The 20,211-nt window shown below is 41.0% G+C and overlaps 1 protein-coding gene across 1 annotated transcript; it reads right to left on the bottom strand.

The window, feature by feature from the left end:
- Window positions 1-49: 49 nt before the first annotated feature.
- On the bottom strand, window positions 50-19,336 carry LOC139948945 (vacuolar protein sorting-associated protein 41 homolog). The gene is made up of 23 exons (XM_071947319.1): window positions 19,181-19,336; window positions 18,174-18,257; window positions 17,421-17,495; window positions 15,950-16,015; window positions 15,052-15,120; window positions 14,772-14,891; window positions 12,089-12,238; window positions 11,117-11,183; window positions 10,113-10,216; window positions 9,525-9,663; window positions 9,297-9,412; window positions 8,043-8,161; window positions 7,375-7,549; window positions 6,750-6,925; window positions 6,299-6,437; window positions 5,425-5,475; window positions 5,079-5,271; window positions 4,535-4,675; window positions 4,278-4,339; window positions 3,448-3,622; window positions 2,346-2,390; window positions 2,093-2,166; window positions 50-1,606 (listed from the first exon to the last, which is right to left on the bottom strand). Exons 1-23 carry the CDS (start codon window positions 19,196-19,198, stop codon window positions 1,541-1,543), a joined length of 2,424 nt encoding a protein of 807 aa, XP_071803420.1. The 5' UTR covers window positions 19,199-19,336; the 3' UTR covers window positions 50-1,540.
- Between the last annotated feature and the right edge of the window lie 875 nt (window positions 19,337-20,211).

The following is a 20,211-nucleotide window of genomic DNA, read 5'->3' as shown; positions in this document are numbered from 1 at the left end:
AGTAATTACATCGTCATAGAGCTGCTTAAGCACAAAAGTGGCTTAGCACAACAATATTAAGCTTAGCAGAATAAGGTTACCAGCCATAAATACTATGTCACACGATATATCTGTGACTGGTGTCCTGCTTAAACTTTGCTCAAGCAATACATATGTACTTTCTGCTTAAGCAGCTCTATGAAAAAAACACAAAAAAAAACAGTGGTATTAGCCAAAACACCATATAAAATGCATTGCTGTTGACAGGTTCTTTGCAAGGTTTTTGGATAGCGAGTTAATTCGTCAAGCCAGATTTTCAGCTGAAAAGCTTTATGAAATTGGGGCTTTTTTTCATAAATCACAATGTCATTTCTTTCTCCCTTCATAGATGCATCAACCATAATGAGGCTGAGAGTAAGAAATAGTCAGGCCCCTACTTAAGAAAACCAATCAGTACCTGTAATCCGTATTGGTAAGCAAGGTCCATGACCAGATGAACCATAGGCCCTTTTCAATTGTTTTGCTCCGGCTTGGGTGCCCATGGTTATTTTTAAAGGCACTGCACACTGTTGGTAATTATTCAAAATAATTGTTGGCATAAAAACTTACTTGGTAGCAAGCAATGGAAAGCTGTTGATAGTCTCAAACATTGTGAGAAATGGCTCCATCTGAAGTAACGTAGTTTTCGAGAAAGAAGTAATTTTCCACTAAAATATGTGAATTTGGTTTTGAGACCTCAGAATTAGATTTTGAGGTCCCGAAACCAAGCATCTGAAAGCACGAAACTTTGTGCGCTAAGGGTGTTTTTTCTTCCACTATTATCTCGCAACTTCGACGACCAATCGAGTTAAAATTTCCACAGGTTTGTTATTTTGTGCATATGTTGTGATACATTAAGTGAGAAAACTGGTCTTTGACCATTAACAATAGTGTCCACTGTCTTTAAGATGTACGCTTTCGGTATGTGACTTTAAATGGGCGTAAACTGCCTTAGCCCTAGCCCTAATCACAGACTTGTTTTGTTGTACACTAACACTACATACAAAAGAAAGGAGTCTATGATTAGGGCTACCTTATACCCCAAGCCGCGAATTTTGAAAAGGGCTCTTAAAACTGAGTACATCAGTCCCACCTGATGAAAGTAACTTCATACCACCCTCCACAGCCATTTTGGCTGCAGGTGTCCCAGGGAAATCTGTCTGCCGGAGATTCTGTTCCTCCATATGGAAAATTAACGTAGTTTGAAGGTAGATGGTTCAAAAGAGGGCGCTATCGGAAGAAGTTTGTACACAGTTCGCTGTATTGGGGGGGGGGCACAGAATCTACTGCCACATTGGCCTTTGAAAACCTGCATTCTATGTTCCGATTGGTCTTTCCGTTACATCTTTCCATTCGCAATGTCACATGGTATTGGATACTTTTGTCTTTTGCTGACATAAACCCAGAACCCAACCACCACAGTGGGAGATTAAAGCACAGCATTGTCCTGGTTGCAGTTCGATGGAATGAGCAATAGCGCCCTCAATAGTTCATAACATGAGAGGTTGAGATTATTATCGGATCATCTGAACGCGGCCATGATGCTCCCTGGTCCCTTGCGTTGAGAGTGGCAAATCATGCAATTCTCCTGTTCAATATCAAAAGAGTAAAATTATATCAAGGAGAGATGTAAAACTTGCATCGGAGGTAAAGAATATTAATTTTGTTTTTACCAATACACCGAAGTGTGTTCGCACTGTATACTCGTACGATCATCTATCGTTGCGGTACCCGCTGCCAAAACATAAGATCGAACTGCCTCTAGCTACTGGGCAATCTCAATAGTCTAGTTGGTAAGACACTGCTCTAGAATTGCAGGGGTTGTGGGTTCGAATCCCAACCGAGTAATATGCCTGCGATATTTTTTCACAGGACTCGGGGGATGTATACAGTGCTAACACACATCGGCGTATGGGTAAAAAAAAATATATATATCCATGACAATTGCTATAGGCAATGGAAAAGTGTTTTTGTTTCACATGAAGAAAGACAAGACAGATACACATTGCTTTAGCCAAAGCCCATCACTATAAGAAAGCGATGAAGAAATACTTGTTGGGGGGGGGGGTCTTACCATATTTTGAGCTATCATACATTCCTCATGGAAGGTATGATGACAGTAGAAGACGACAACACTCGGCTGGGATTCTGAAAACAAATATATACATACAATGTTTGTTTTACATTAGGAAAAATTAAAAATTAAGAACATTAAACTATTTTATTACCCAAGTGTTTAATTGTAGGAAGCATTAAACAGCACATTACTTCCAAAATGTAATGAGATGATTATCTCAAATAAACAATGTTACTTTGTAGGTTCTTACCACCAACCAGTATCTGGTCATGACAGCTATCGCAATGATGATCATCTGCATAATGAGAAAAAATGAGAAAAAAAACAAGATTGAGAGATCATAAAATACTGTTTCCTAAAATAAAGTTTACATGACACAATAACAATTTGGGAGGCTAATCATCCTTACAGCTGAGAAGTTGATATGTGAAGGATGCCTCTGCAACATGTTTAAGCCCCAGACATGCAAGGGCTACTTGTGCAGACAGTCACATCAAACCATAAATCACAGAACACAACCAGAGATGAAAAGTGTGATTTTAAACCCCGAGGGAGGAAGAGTGGAAGGCCAGAAGAAAAACCCTTGAGGCACAGGAGAGACCCAACACACAACTCTACCCACCCAATGACATGTGAGTTTTAAAATGCACAAAATGTTGTATCTTGCTGAGCTGTTCCCTGATGTACCTACTGGGCCCAATTTCATAGAGCTGCACTAAATTTTGCTTAAGCAAAAACATCCTTGCTTAGTAAAATCAGATTACCGGCCAAGACTCCACTAAATTGTTATGCTAAGTAAACAACAGCTAAATACCAGTCACAAGCAATGTATAAGGCATGAAAATTTTGTCATGTGAAAAATAAGCGAGCAATTTTCGTGCTTAAGCAATTTTTTCGTGCTTAAGCAGCTCTATGAAATTGATCATTAGGTGCACAGAAACACTGAAAAATACAAGCAGCCTTTCTCAGGCAAGATGCAACACTATTTACAACAAACATTATTTGATGAATTTTTACAATTTCCAAGGAAAAATCTGTTACGATGATTGTTTTCTTATCAATTACAAATTGTTAAGGTAATGAAAGTAACTGATCCTTAAACATCTCCTGGTTTAATCGTGTGAACCATGTTAAAGACTTACTGCTAACCACATAGTATGAACAGGATACCAATCAAGGATAGTACGTAAGACATAGTATTTTGGCTAGTAACCTTATTTTTTTTAAGCAATAGTTTCAATGAGCTGAGCTACTTCTTGTGCTTCAAGCAGCTCTTTGAAATGAGCCCAGGCTGAACATCTTCTTGAAGGAACTTAACAATTTTAAGATTTAGCAAAAGAAGGCAACTTCACCTTCTACTTTGATCCCTCTCTTCTGGCTTCGGTTGAGCCTGTCCAGTAGAGCGAAGCAATCCGAGACTAGGATCTTCTTACAGCCTTCACGCAGTGAGATCTGAAGGTTGTAGTCTTGAAGAATCTTGACTAAGGAATCTCTGAGGCCTGGGATCTCCATCCCTTCCTTGATGCGCTGTTTGAGAGGAGGAAAGGCATTGTTACGAATGAAGTAGCTTAGTCAAGGAGGTCGACTTGTACAAGGCTTGAAATACCCACTGGACCACTGACCAGAGTCGAATAATTTCAGCACCTGGCCAGTAACTCAACAATCAAACAAGTCCAGCGCGGGGTTTATAAAACATAGTAGACCCTGGCCAGGGTCCAGCCAGGGCTCAAAATACCCACTGGACCACTGGCCAGAGTCCGGTCATTTTAGCACTTGGCCAGTAACCCCACAACCATACAGCAAGGGTTTTTGATGCCCACCAGAACACTGGCCAGAGTCCGGTCATTTTAGCACTTGGCCAATAATCCCACAACCAAACAAGCCCGGCCAGGGCTTAAAATACCCAACTGGACACGAGCCAGCATTGACAGCCATTATGAAATTGCTTGTTAGTCGACCACTATCCTGTGATGTCCCTAAAGCCAAATACCTTTCTCATGACATACTCAGACAGCGTGCCAAATTCCATTCTTGTATCAAGGGCACAGTCCCCACAAACATTCCGACTATCAGACCTATTATTACTAATTTCACATTCATATCCAACTTCTTAAATCCAATCTACCGCCCCCCTCGAAATATATGAGAGAAATTACCGAAAATTACTGTGAAGGATACTTACATTGATCAAAATGATGGGGTCCACATGTGTGCCGATATTGTTCAAAAGCCCAGTTATAAAAGCTGGAAAAAAATAGAGCGATACCAATTGCATTAGATCAATGGGGTAAGCGGAGTTGAAAGGTTGAGCTGAATAGAAATCGAGCCTGCAAGATTGTCAGGCTCTTTTGTCTTGATCTCACAGGTGACATGAAATATACAAGAATTCTTAGCAGAAGAATACTGCTAAGCATGGTGTTAATAAGCAGAGATACTCACATGGTTTATCCATGGATGCATCAATGAGTTCATCCCATAGTGCCGTGTCATCGTGCTCTTTAGCAAACTCTATAGCTCTATCAACGTCCCCCATCTCCTCTATGATCAGCCTTAAGGCTTGAGTTGTGTTACCCATTCGACCTACAGGGGAGAATATATGCAAATATATGAATATTTTAAGTGCTGCAAAACCAAAGTCTGTTAGATTCTTATGTAAATACACAGACCAGTTGTGCAAATTTGTAGATTTGTATGAATATTCTACGAAATACAGACAAAACATTGTGACCCCCCCTTAACAAAAGATAAATGCAAATGCACCACAAACATGGCTAAGAGCCATTCTTGGTAAGTTGCCACAAAAAGAAACCGTTTAGGAATAAAAAAACTCAAGGGAGCTGATGGTAGGAAATGATGGTCCTCTTAAAACAGACTAGATTGAAGGATGGAGGGAAACGAATATGAATATCTAAACATGTTAATAACTCCTGAATATGTAAATTAAAAACAATCCTGAATGTTAATGAAGGCTTATTAAACTAACCCAACAGGAAGACCATTTCTGGGATGAACCGCCTCTGTTCACAGACTTCCAACGCAACTTCCATGGGACAGTGTTGGCTATTCCGTAGGAAGGGCAGGAGTTTATCCCGGTTAAACTCGGCATAGAGCTTCACTTGGAGAGCCTGGAAGTCCTGGCTAAGGTTGGGATGTTTGTGGAATAAGGCATCGAGGTACTGCAGCAAAATGGAAACAAAATCCTTTATTTTTCCGGGAAAACTGAAAGCTAGAAACATGGAAGTCGTGTCCGAGTTTATGATATTTCAGGAATAATGGGTTGAGGTACTGCACAAATGGAACGGTTTTGGATGAATTGGGTCCATACTTACATGATACAGCAGCTCTGGGTGTTCTTCCAATTGTTCCACAACTTTTTTAACCTGCAAAAAAGGACAGTATCTACATTTCAATGCACAACCAAAGTTCACATTTTGTAAAGGTGTTGTATCTCTCACACGACGGACTCTGCCAAGATCTTGTTAAAATGATGCTCTTTCCTCTCCCCCTCGTGTCTAATTTGTCATCCCTTGGATTTTTCTGTGTACTTTCTGCCCTTCACTCTTATTTCATTTCTTTCCACTTCAAGGATTCTATTCCACTATTGTTACTGTTCACGAAGGCCTTGAAATAACCCATGACACCAACAGCAATTGCAGTGGTGCACTGTGGTGCACTGAGCTTTTGCTGTTGGGCCCTTTTGAAGTTCCAATACAAATTTACATTTTTCTCATAGAGTGCCCGTTGGAAAATTGCCGTCCCTCTTCAAGAGCAAAGTTCAAGACCAGTTTATGTGTGTTGTCATCAAGCCTAAACTTACTTAATAACGAGTAATGGAGAGCTGTTGGTAGTATAAAACATTGTGAGAGACGGCCGCCCTCTGAAGTAACATAATTTTCAACAAAGAAGTAATTTTCCACGAATTTGATTTCGAGACCTCAGATTTCGATTCTGAGGCCTCAAAATCAACCATCTAAAAGCACACAACTGAGTGTGACAAGGTTTTTTTTTGTTCTTTCATTATTATCTCGCAACATCAACGTCCAATTGAGCTCAAATTTTCACAGGTTTGTTATTTTGTGCATATTTTGAGATACACCAAGTGAGAAGACTGGTCTTTGCCAATTACCAATAGTGTCCATTGTCTTTAACATGTTCCTCACTAGGTATGATCTGGGTATTAATTTTCCTGAAAGTCTGACTTACAGGCACTTTGGTGACGTTCTCTATGAGAAGATTGACGGCCCGTTCCGTGTCGAATTCCATCAGAGTCACAATCTTGTATTGGATGGAATCAAAGAGGTTGTGGCGATGTATGAGAGAAAAAACATCCTTGTGGCCAAGCCTAAAACAAAAAATAATTAGTAATTAGTTAATTAGTTAAACCATTTAATTTAGTAATTCTGGTTGTGAAGGCCAAGGACTCTCAGAAAAGTGAACTTAATCACTGTACCGAGAACCCAATGGAGAGAAGACAAAGAAGGAAGTTTCAGTTTTAGATGTCGGAGGACCACCCAAGAGAATTATTCCAGGGAAAATGCCAGTGCGAGTGCCCTCTACAAAGAAATCTTCTTCAAAACGTCTGACCCACAACTACATGTACTACAGATAACAGGCACCATTTGATACAACTGTTTTCATTGCTTGAAACACCTACTTGAGATAGATGGCCAGGGCCTTGTCGTATCGCTGATCATACGAGTAGAGCTCCCCCAACGTCTGCATGAGGATACGATTATTAGGGTCTCTTAGTAGTCGGTCCTGTACGGCACACACTAGGGTCATGAGGTCGTACAGATCTGGCGGCCACTCCTTGATCAGTTGATGGAAGCCCTAAGAGGACACAAACCAAATGGATTTAAATACTGGGCCAAATTTCATAGAGCTGATCTTGAAGCAGGTGAATATTGATTTAGAAGAAAAAGCAGGGTCATGATGACGTCCGTGCCCGTATAGTGCACAGGCGTTGCTTAGTGGCTACAAATTGTTCATTTTGTTGATTTTTCGTTGCCATTGTTCGGCATGTTGAGAGGCTTGGTGAAGCTGGTTCAATCCAATACAAACCACTGTCACAGCATGGTCACAAATGGTATTTGGGCTGGTAAACTTATTATGTTGCAACTTGTTCTGGTGAGCAGATTTTTTGTTGTGCTTAGCTACTTTTGGTGCAGGTCTGCGGAAATCAAGCCCTGGTTTGTCAAACTCTCCCTACACAAGATAGAATTTTAAGATCAAAGGTAAGGGGCTGTTCATTTCCCAGTGTGCAATCCATGACGACTTACCTCAAGATCTGTCTGTAGAAAGTCATTGAGTATCATCTCGTAGATGGCCTTGCTGAGTCTCAGGTCCCCTCTGGGGATGTAAGGGCTGATAGTCTTCAGTTTGTGGAGCTTTGCAAACTGGTACACCTCCTGCTCCCAGAGGTCCTTCTGCTTGCCCAAGATTGGTTCACACATACTAAGGTCAAAACACAAAGAAGAATAATAATAGTAGCGGCTTCTTATATAGTTCTAAAATCCATCACTCAGTGACGCTCAAGGTGCTTCAACATTATTACCACTGGTCACTGGGCCTTTGATTTCAAAACCATCTCGGCTCCTTTGGGAGTTTAGAGCCCGTGCTGCCAAGTATGTAGCAAAATCAACCACAAGAACCATCTCTTCCCTCACAGGTACCCATTCACCCTTGGGTGCAGACAAGCAATTATAAAAGTGCCTTGCTCAAGGAAACAAGTGTCATGACCCAAACAAAAACCCCGACAACTTTACCACCGGGACTTGAGTTTGATGCTCTTAACCGCAATGCCATGACAAGCCATAATGTCTTCGTACACATGGTTTGAAGATGTGCTAGGTCAGCAAACTAAGCACCAATTCCTTCAAATGCAGGCCAAAGCCAAGCCATGACTTTTGGAGCAATAACTTGAATATACACATTTCGGTCAACCTACCTTGCTGCCTTTTCAAATTCTCCTTCGTTGATGAGATAGTTCAAGTACGCCATTCCTGTATCTAGGACCTTGTGTCTCTGAAGGACCTTAGCGTGGGCCTTGGTCTCGGCTAGTGCTTCCTGGAACAAGGAAACAAAAAGTCATGTTTGATTTTCTTGGGTTGTGATTGGAATCTCCGCTATTTACTCCAAGGCCGCCTCAGTTTTATTGGGTTTTATTGACATACTAAGCAGGGACACTGGCTTTGTGACAACAGCTGAAATACAGAGATGAGAGTCAATCACTGCTGACAAAAAAGTCTAAAACTGAGATCCAGACAGATAGGATTTGAGGCATTGCATGGTGGGGTATCAATTTATATTTGGTTTGCGGTATCACCATGTGTGTATCTACTTGCTAGAGTAGAGTAGAGTTTGTTCTAAGAGAACTGCCTTTCTTTATTCTACTACCGCAGAGTAGATTGTTCGGGTGTTCGGGAGACTTCTCAGTTTTGAAAAGAACTTTCCTGCTCATTAACTATTACCCGGGCGGACGGTATAGAAATAGGCTGGGACTACTACTTTAGCTTATAGGATCGATATTAACTGCACTACCGCAGAGTCAGTTCTTTAATTGGTCTCAACGTTTCGACTAGCTTGCTCTAGTCATCGTCAGGAGATCCGTCAGGAGATCCAGACCTTATGAGGTACATTGAAATGATGGCACTTCCACTTTGTGATACCCCTTGGATGCCTAGACTCCAAGGAGCTTATGTGAACTGTATCTTCAGTGCTCGAGAAGTAGATCAAAGAGCATGACTCATTTAAATTGGAGAAAATACAAAATTTTGTATGACCACGCAGACTTTAAAAAGTCTGCTGAACAATCCCATCCGCATTCTCCCTGAACAGTAGTCCGCTGGCCAAATGCCAGTCAAAACAATGAAGGACCAGTCAGAATTCTGTCCAACTAGTCATCTTTATTGCTGAAGTCACATCGCCAAATGTAAACCACTTCACATTAGTTCAATTACAAATCCCATGCTAATGACAATGTGGAAATAAAACATATAGAAAATGGACCAGTTTAAAGAGCTGGCGGACTATAGTGAAATAACATGCTAACCGGACCTGCTGGCTATTCACTAATAAAAGTGAAGGGCAAACTCTGCCCTTCCCTGGAAATATCTACATGCATGAAGGGAGATCAGGCGACACTTCTCTCGTGACATGACTGGCCGAGGTCACTACTCGACGAAGAAGATTTGCCACTTACCTCAAACTTCTCATTTTCCATTAGCCATGAGACGTGATCATCCATATCTCGTTTCCGAGCAAGAACGATGTCCTTCGGGCTAACGATGTAGAAAACACCCTCCCCTTCCAGATGTGCTACCGAAAAGAAGAAAAAATCCAAACCAGTGAAAGACAAATCATTTCCAGAAACTCAAGGTACTTACAAAAATTACTGGTACTCATGTGAAATATTGCCCAGACCACTTACCTAGATGGTAATCACTTGGCCGGTAATCCTGAAAGCCGCGTATTGATAGCGCCTCGCCGGATACCAGTTCGTAATCATCGACAAGAGGCGTGATGATTTTCAACTGGGGGCGCCAGGCACCTTCGCTTTCCTCAGTGTCCTGAAATGGGAAGGGTCAAAAGGTCAAATGTCACAGTGCTATCAAAGCTTACTAAACTAGATCTGCATTTTGCATGTCATATTCCCTGTATACATATCATGTTTTAAGCAAACTGACTACAGTTTATGTACGATGGTACCAGACTTCTTTTCCTTTAACAGAGAAAAACACTAAGCAAATTCTTCGCTAAGCAAAGATTGAGTGGGGGTACCAGTCGCAACATTGTAAATGCTATGGCACTTTTGCTGGTAAACTCCCTCTGCTGAACATTACTTTTTTTCTGGGCTTAGCAAGTTGTTTTCTGCTTGCAGGTCTATGAAATCAGGCCCTGGGTGGCCAGCCATACCACTTTAAAAGAATTCTGACTGGTCATCGGCTGTTTAAACTAACACATAAACAGCGGACCACTGTTTTAAATGAGAACGCTATTCAAAGTCATAGAAACTTACATCATCGCATTCGGTGATCTCCGCGGTGATGTACGCAATCACAACGATGTCACTGTTCATTGGAGCTAAGCCGCAGACGTAGAAATCTGTTGTAAACGCGCTGACTGAAATACATCAACATAAGCCAGAAGTTAAGAGTCAATACATGAGCCATTAGACAGATAGTACCAGTGAAACCATCGTAATCTGCACACACTAGATACCTTTTCAGGCCTGATACCTCACGGAGGCAATGGAGGTGATTGCCTCCATGCCCCCTGCTCATTGCCTTGCTGCCCTTGAAATGCTCCAGTAGAAATTAACAATTTTCTCATATGGTGCTCTTTCCCACAACTCTATTCAACTCACCTAACAAATTACCTTTACATATCTGAGGTAAATAGCCCCAAAACTGTATTTTCAGCTCCACTCATTTCCGTAAACCTACACGTCTTGGACGCGCCATCTTGTTCTCACTTAGAACCTGAATTTGAAGAGCGCCCTCTATTGAAATTAACTAAATCCAAGTTTCACTTGAAACAAAAATGCTGTGGTGTCTTTGCCCTTTCAAAAACGAAGCATAGAGGCCTGTTCAGGTGTTTTGTGTTGTCATTTAGCCTTTGAGAAAGACGCTGCTCGGGTTGAAAAGTCAGGCTATTAAATTTGTTTTGCATCATACTAGCATTTTGAGAGGGGTGAACACAATCCTTTCAAATAGTCTGACCCATCAGAAAAGAGCCTTCAGACATGAAATTAAGAGTCATGGAAAAAAATATACTGCTCTGGTGTGATTTGAAGCCAAGACATTTGCCATTCTAGAGAAGGATGTGATACCACTAGACCCTTGAGCTTGCTCTGGTAGCTAGAGGACAGTTTGAATCCTATATATTAGCAGCAGGTACCGCAAATAAAACAAGTCTGTAAATTTTGACATGAGTTGGTGAAATTATGGAGTACATAGTGCTTTACAAACAACTTGTTGGGTAATCACAACTAGCACAAGTTTCTTTGTTTATTCTGCTTACCGATCTCCACGTATCTGTTGGGCATATCTTTTCCTTCCAGCTGGCGTCGTTCCTTCACAACACAAATCTGCAATTAGACACACAGTCCGTTTCAGAGTGCAAGCCACTAGTATTTCATTATGGTGGATTGAATGATTTATTTAAAATACCTGGTTCTTAACATGTGCGATATTTAAACCCTTCTATTCTGCCCACCGAGTTGACTAACCATTAGAAACCATTCAACTGCAGACCATTCAACTGTGCCGTGTCATGGCCGAGCGGTTAAGAGCACCGGATTCAAGCTCTGGTGTTTGATCAGCAGAGTGTGGGTTTGAATCCCGGATGTGACACTTGATACATAAAATTGGAGAGGTAGTGATTTCTGCTCTACCGGCCAGGCTTCGGATTGATGATACCCAAGCCTACATCCGTATGGACTGTAAAAGAGGTAACCCTGTTTCAGCCCTAGGAGTAGGTGGCAACGGCCTCTGGAAAAAAATAATTGTAGCCCACACCTTGAAGTAAGGCCTTGTGTATCTGGTGACTTGCATAAAAAAGAAAGAAAAAAAAGACTGGGGGATGAAATTGATCTTTGCGGTTACTGAATCCCAAAATAACTTGAGTTTGCCAGCTCTCCAGTGGTCCCATGGGTATTTAACAAATTATTCCTCCTGCTCTTTGTGACATGTTCCAGCTGACCGAACATGTGTAACCATTCAACTACATGGGTTGTGAATGGTGACAGGCCTGTAATTACATGAAAGCCACGGGGGCATTGACCTCTGTTGCCCTGGTCTTGGCAATGGTGCCCAATCAAACGTTTCCCATAGACATTAAGATTTTCCAATGAAAGTGCTTAACCAAATAAAAATGGGCATGCCCTCTCAAAGATGAAATTCTAGGCATGTACTTGCTTATTCTAAAACGACATTTGTGATTCTGGGCACAGAATCCACAGCCCCTTAAATCGTGTCTTTTTGATAGACTTACTTTAACAGTATTAGCCCAGCCGACTAGTAACGTGACATTGTCTTTCCAGCAGAGTTGACACGGATAGATCTCGGGGCGCAACTTCTCATCGTGGTCTCGTTTGATGAACGTGATGCGACGCTTTGACGACAAGTCGTAAACCTTAACTCCCTGCCATCACAAACAAAATGAATGGGCAATAAGTTGGAGGAGACATATAGGCCCTTGATTTACATGTAACCCATATCCAGACCTGCCAACCTTGTAGTTTTTTTTTGAGTACCACATTATCGCAGCAGCATAAACATCATCGCCCAGTGCACAACGGCATATGGCACAATGCGTACGGTCAGTCAGCAAAAACCATGGACCACTTTATTTTAGATGAACCATTCATTTAATGTAATTATATATCATATTCACACAAAATACAGGCTACTTCATAAAAAAAAGTTGTATCATGGTATCAGTGTTTATCTTAGGGGTGGTTGATGTGGCCTTTTCTGACTTTTTGTGCTCGTGACCTTAACAGTCTGAAAAAAAAATGAAAAAGAAATAACCAGTTGACTGCTGGAACCATGTTCCAAATGCCTAGATCAAGGATTTAAAACTGAAGAAGTGAAGGGGCAAAAAGTTTTTTTTTTTTTTTTTTATATCACAAAAAAATTGGCCAATTTCCCTATGGGCGGTGAGCCCATTTTGACACATTTCTGATCCATAACATATATTAATTTCATTGACAAGCTCTGATGAACAATGTTCCTACATTATTAGTAACTTAAACTTGGAATGCAAATATTATATTTATAACTTGGTATCCATCTTTGGTTGCCCAGTAAACGGACAAACGAAAGCCCACCGTAGAGTTTTCCAGTTCCACTTCAATTCAGGCATGCTTCAATTCATCATTTGTTTCCCTTATCAGCTTATACAAAGATTACAGGCCATCAAATTCCCATTATTCTCCCCAAATTCTCAGGAGTTGGGAAACAATCGTGACGTAAATAATAACATGAATGCTACCTCCTAACCTAAACTGCTGCCGCTCTTTGAGATGTCTAAATGTCAAAGTGTGTGCACTGCCGACTGCACACGTGCACTGTGCAAAATGCATTATTTTCCACGTTGAGGAAGAAACTTCTTTGGAGCATGCATTCTTTTTTTTTCCGGGTGGAGGAGTGTTGTCAGCTATTAGTAGGACCCCTTTTTCCCCCATCACTGACACTTCGCCTTCGATCGGCGTCCATGTTGCATAGTATAAACACACGAGCCGAACACGTGCGTTGTGTGCACGTACACGTACATGTACATCCATGCATAAGGCTGTACATGTACTATACCAGGTTGACCGAACTGGTATGCGCCATTCCCACCCCTTCTGTTACGCATTGGTTTATTAGTTTTCTAGCGGGAGTAAGAATTTAAAAAATAATTCTAAGCACAACCTCTTTTTTATCGAAGCGCATAATGATCACTCAGATGTGGGGTGTGTGGGGTGTTTTTGATCTGTTGTTTTTGCACTTGGGGTCGAACGAATAACAGTTGATTAAATTGAGAACAAAATTGTCCGTTCGTGCTGCAGTTTTAAAACACCGCGATATAGATTTAGCTTTTTGTGTACGTTCTGCAGAATATCTCGTACAACCGTACTCAGGGGTGAAAATGCTGGCTTGGTACGCAAAATGCGTACAGGTTGGCAGGTCTGCATATCTGTCTAACTGTTGGATTTCCTTTACAACACACAAATGCTGTAACCACCTACCTAAGGGAAAAACTGTATATCAAGTTTTAGTTTTCACTCCATTTCTGACATGATTTTACAGGGCATTGAGACACTAGCACACTACAGAGAGACTGTTTGTTCAAGTAGGGAGAAACTATGGAAAAGGCACCTTCAGACTATTCAACCCCATGGTCTAAACATCCAAGATAGAAATGATTAACAACATTTTGTCGTTGCTTTCTCTTTTTTACCACAGATATCCTCCTTTTTAGTCTGCATCATTCACTAATTACCTTTTCTCCCTCTTCCAAACTTTTTATGTTGTATTTCCAACCTCTTTTGGTTCACCCAGCCCCTCCTCTTTAACCCCCTGTCTCCTTCATTGCTCATCCCTTGCTTTTTTTAATAATAATAATAATAATAATAATAATAACCCGTTTTTATATAGCGCTTTTCACACCCGAAGGGCGTCCCAAAGCGCTTCACATTATTACCCCTGGTCAGTGGGCCTTAAATCACTCCTTAAACCATCTCAGCTCCCTGGTGGGGAGTATGCAGCCTGTGCAACATTAGTTATGCGCTACTCCGCTAAATCAATCACAAGAACCATCTCTGCCCTCACAGGTACCCATTTACCCCTGGGTGGAGAGAAGCAATTATAGTTAAGTGTCTTGCTCAAGGACACAAGTGTCACAACCAGGATTCGAACCCACACTCTGCTGAACAGAAGCAGCAGAGCTTGAGTTCGGTGCTCTTATACGCTTGGCCACGACACACCTGTGTGCTTTCTGCCTCTTTTTCTATTTCTTTCCACTTAACTACTACTGCTACACCGTTATACCTGTCTATGTGTGTTGTGTTGTCATTTAGTCAAAAAAGACTTCTTTAGGATTGAAACATCTGACCAATAAACACTTGTACCAGATACTGAATACGTTTTATTGACAAAATGGCTTGGCGCTCATAGTCGATGATCCTTACCAAATCGTTTGCCCAAGCAACGAAGCAGCCCTTCCATTTGACAGTGCGGATAGGCCCCTCCCCCTGGTGGAGAATGGTTGACTTGCTGCGATTGAAGAAGCCTCTTTCGTGTAACGTAAGCTGGAAAGACAAAATTACACCAATATTTTCAGAAGTCGACACAAACCTTACAATCGCATTCTCAGAGAAGCAATTTTTTTTCTTATCATACTCATAATAATTGTACCAGTTTAGAACAAAGGCTGTAGACTGTTTTGTATTTTTCATCTTCCTTACTTACTTTATCACTCCCAGTTACAAACTGCCGTCCGCTACTTTGTCTTGAAAACCTCGGATCTAAAGCCAGCGACTAAAACATAACAAACAAAAAATCCACCATCAAAATCATTTACATCTTAAAATTAATACTGGGTTCTCATATAGCGCTTTGTCACACCCCTAGGGCATAATAAAGTGATCATTTTTTTTTTCAAGAGAACAAGCAGAGCTTTGTTTTGAACCGTGAGACCCAACTATGTGGCACCTTCTAATGATTTACAACTTGTTGTAGTGCATTTAGCAGCCACTGCCAGAAACACTGCACGAATCCCTTCTCTAAGTGATAAGTGTATCTTGGTTTAATAACATGCATTATACAACACAAAGGCCTACGGCTTTATGTTGCACAGAAGGAAGAAGCAATAAATGGTGTTAAGTCCGGGATTCAAACCTACACTCTGCTGATCAAAAAACACCAAGAGCTTGAGTCTAGTGTGCTTCAAGACCGTTCAGCTCTGGAAAGCCATTACGTAACCTGAAATGCCCCTCCCAACCCCTGCCTCCACGTTTTGCACCAATGACTGAAGCCAAGCATTACACCACAAACCTATTTGAATACGACGGGGCACCAGGCAAACACCTGCTGTCAAGCACAAACCAATTGCTCTGCACAGAAAAATCTTGCTTAGCAGAAACAGGTGACCAGCCAAAATATGTTTAATGTATACCATTTGTGACTGGTTCCCTGTTAACTTCTGCTTTGCAGAATAATCTACTAAGCACCCCCTTTTTCTGCTTACTACTTCAGGGCTTGTGAAATTTTACCCAGAATGGAGGGTTCTATTATTGCAGTAGGCGTAGTGATATTTGTTTGTTTACCAATAAATGAAGACTGTTCAAAATAAAATGTTAAGATTTACCTTAACTGGACAATCAAATGATTGAATTTGATTAAACTCATCTTCGTACAGACCAGTGATGGCAACCTTAACACACACAAAATAAAACAGAGACAAAGTTATTTTCAACACAAAGCAAACAATCTACTTTAAATAAATATGTGACCCGTGAAAATGAGTCAGATGTAGGCAATTTCAGGAATGAGTTATATGCATGGCTGGAAAGAACACATCAGCAGCAGTAATTTGGTATGTGTCTAAGCTTTGGGGTGTATTGCGTTGCTGAGTTACTCCCGTTTGAAATTAGCCACTACACCATTTTTTTTGAAAAACAAATTACGAGTAAAATGTTATTTAAAACTACCATTGTGTGCAAAAGGATACAAATTAGACATAAGTATGATCACAAAATTGTTGTATTCATAGCTTTATTGCCTAAAAGTAAGTGTTCTAAATGTTAACCATGCAACTAAAGATCTTAAAAAGAAAAGAAAAGGTTTTCATTTTTTTTAATACCACATTACATTTTCCACATTAAACTGTCCATAACTTAGTATTGCATTGGGCGACATGTGACTCATTTTCACAGAGTGAGTCACACATACCAGTGATCATTCTTTTGAACATTGTGTGGTTGATATTACTACTAGTTGGTATAGGCCCTGCGTATTACAAATTCAAACAGCGCCCTCAATGCGATCAAAAGAATACTTATCACTGGACGATACGATTAAGTTCTGGTTGGGTTCAACCCACAGTGTGCGTTCCCATTGTTTCACATAGCTACGGCAAAGCATGCAAGAGATTGCGAAACAAATACAATATACTTTCATGGTCCATTCTTAACCCTCCTACTGTCTGACAATTTGATCTCATCCACTGTGGTCTTGAACGGAAGATTTACCATGCAGGCCTACAACATGGTATCATGTGGTGAATGCATCTTCACAGTACGCACAGTACACAGTGTAGTTCTGTACACAGTTGTGCCACCCTACACAACCTGGGCCCAATTGCATAGAGCTGCTAAGCACAAAAATTTGCTTAGCATGAAATTGTTGCCTTGATAAAAACAGGATAAGCAAACAATGGCTGAACACCAGTAATAGGCGATATGCAAGAAATGAAAGTTTGGTTGGTAATCCTGTTTTTTTCAAGGAAGAAATGTCATGCTAAGCAAATTTTCATGCTAAGCAGCTCTATGAAATTGGGCCCTGTTCAGTAGAGTGGTTTCAATGGCTTGGTCAACTCACTGGGAAATAGTACTAAGAGTAAAAGAGCTGCTATGAAGAAAATATTTCTAAGCACATAATATGGAGAGAACCAGCCAAAACCAATACAACTCACATTGCACCGTGGCAGGTTACCAGTTTGTTTCTGTACAGAAGTGCTTATTAGCATCTCAGAAAAAAAACCTTGCCAGAGCTGTTGAGCTCTGACCTGACTGCTCAACAACCAATAAGTTCTAAATCTCTAAAATCTCTATACTTACTCTTCCATCGTCTGAACAACTAGACAAGTAATCTCCGTTGCTGTCTAAGCTAATCTGGTTCACTGTTGTACTGTGCTGTAATTGGACAAAAGCAAGGTAACAGTTATTATGCAATAGATGCAACATTACATTTGCAGGGATAACAACAATATTATGTAGGTTTTACCATTACATCCATGTGTGATATCATCCACTGTGGTTTTGAATGATACACTATGTCTACCTGTGGTGAAGGATTAAAATGTACGAAGTACACAGTCAACCCTCCTACTATCGGACCTTCCAATATCGTCCCCTATGGTGTGGAATGTGCCACCCTGTACCATCATACAATTTGGTGAATACAACAACAAAGTACACAATCAAGCTTCTACTTTCTGATCATTCAATCATCCATCGCGATTTTGAATGATAGATAAACTATGCTTGTCAGCAACCATTGTATCATGTGGTATGCATCTACACAGTACACCAAAGAACTGGAGGGCGCACTGGTGATGCTGCGTGCACAAACGCGACGGGACCGCAAGGAGACGCGCGTGCCATTTTGTATGAAGGACCATTGGAGTGTGTGTTGATAATGCTATGCGATGCTGTTTTGTCAACTTACAAAATGGCCGCACACCGGGCCATGTATCTAGGCTTGTGCGCCCTCTGGTTCTTACATAACTCTAAGCAGTACACAGAAAACCGTCTTAGCCAACTACTTTCCTGCTTAGAATCTCTATAAGCCTGCATGACCTTTAACCTTACCTTAGCAAACTCCTTGCCCTCTATGTTGTTACCTTGAAGATCAAGAACATGCACCATGCCCCAGTGTGTCCCCACTGCCATGAACTATCAGTAAGAGTTAAGAAAAAGTGTGTCAGATTCTGAGTCTAGAAATGTCACTTATGGGGGATGTGGGTTAGGTTGGAAGGAGATAGTTTGCCTTAGATGTGGTCAGGTGGATTGGGGTATGCACAGGATGTGGTTTGGGTTGGGTGTGGCCTAAGATGTGTATTTAGAGAGTTCAGTCGAAAAAACACATAACACAGGGTACACATTTGGTCGGAAAATGTTTTCAGGCAACCACACCACCAAGAAAACTGGTCCTTCTATGTCGCCTCTTTCAATAACCAGCTCTGGGTTGGGAGCAGGGATGTGAGTAAAGTGTGGGGGGGGGTTGAGGTGCTTTGGCTTGGGTTGAGAGTGGGGGAAGTGGTTTGGGTTTAATTTTATCTAATCTGGCTGTGAAGCCAACGACCTTCAGAAAAGCAGACTTAATCACTATACTAGTCAAGAACCCAATGGAGAGAAGACAACTTAAGCCCGGTTCATACTTCCTGCGAATGCGATATGAATGTTGACGTCACAAATTCGCAACGAATAATTCACAGCAGTTCAACTTTGCTCAACTCACTTGCGAATATCGCTGCGAAAGGAGGGTTGTGGCGTAAAATTCACTTCAAATTCGCTTCGCATTCGCATTCGCATCCGCAGGAAGTATGGACCGTGCTTTAGAAGGAAGTTTCAGTTTAAGATGTGGGAGGAAAACCCCAGAGGATTGTTCCAGGGAAACTCATGCAGTCAGGTAGGGACTGAAAACCCAATCCACATAGTGCCCCCCGGCTTGATTCAAACTGGGGTCCTAGAGGTGGAAGGCGAAGAAAGATACCACTAGGCCAACCCAACCCGACGTGTGGGGGAATTGGTTTGGGTATGGTATGGTATGGATGGGGGAGGATGTTTAGGGACTTGGTATGGGATCCTGGCATCACCTTGGTGTGTACGGCCATACAGCTAGCAGCATCCTTGCTTAGGATGTCCTCCAACGTGTTGCGTATTCTCTCATATTTCAATTTAGGTTCTTCAGACTCGATGCTGTCTTCATCGTCATCCGATTCGCTCTCAATCTCGTCATCGTCATTTTCTGATTCTTCCTGTTATATAGGATGATTCAAATAAGCAACAAAATATTTTTGAGTGGGGCGTACCAGTGAATAACTTGGATTTCAACCCAATAGCTCAGTACATTGCTAGACAGTTTAAGATCATTTTGATGATGGGTAAAATATCTGTAATACTTTTGTATCTCGTAATCATAAACAGTGGACCGTTTCATGGTCATTATTGTTTAAAACACTTCTTGTCACAGATGGAAGGGAAACAAAATACTTTATTCTTTTCCAATATTTTTGAACCTTGCAGATTCTTTTTCGTTTAGAATTTCAAAATACAAAACAATCAGATTAAAATTTCCTTGCAGAGTCAGACTGCCACTTTATCACTTGTTATGACCTTTCAGTGATATCATTATGACCAAACAAAAACAATCACTATATATTGAGTGGATGATTTATATTTTTGTCACCATGGCCACAAATTTGGTGCCATTTCCATTCAAAGAATTGCGATTGTAAATGTAACGAAGCGTATGTATATAAATAAACCACAAAAAATTATTTTCAAGAGAGCACAGAGCAGGCTACTCCTAGAATTATGAGGTTCATTCCGCTATCGTCTCCATGATAGCAGAACGAACCTCATACATTCATAGTTCTAGGAGTATGAGCAGGCTAACTAACACTGTCAGAGAGGAAATTCATACCAGGATCCATCCTCAACCTCTAAATCAAAAGATGTAAAATTTTCCGTATCACGCCACCACTTTTTCACTCGATATGAAATAATTTAGTATCTAATTTACTCGATATGAAATAATTTAGTATCTAATTTACCTCAATGAGATATCCCTTTTTGTAAAAATGAGTGAAAAAGTGGTGGCAGGATACAGAAAGGATAACTTTCC

The sequence above is a fragment of the Asterias amurensis genome, chromosome 16 (genome assembly GCF_032118995.1).
Source record: "Asterias amurensis chromosome 16, ASM3211899v1".
NCBI lineage: Eukaryota > Metazoa > Echinodermata > Asteroidea > Forcipulatida > Asteriidae > Asterias > Asterias amurensis.
This window is presented reverse-complemented; position numbering and strand designations above follow the sequence as displayed.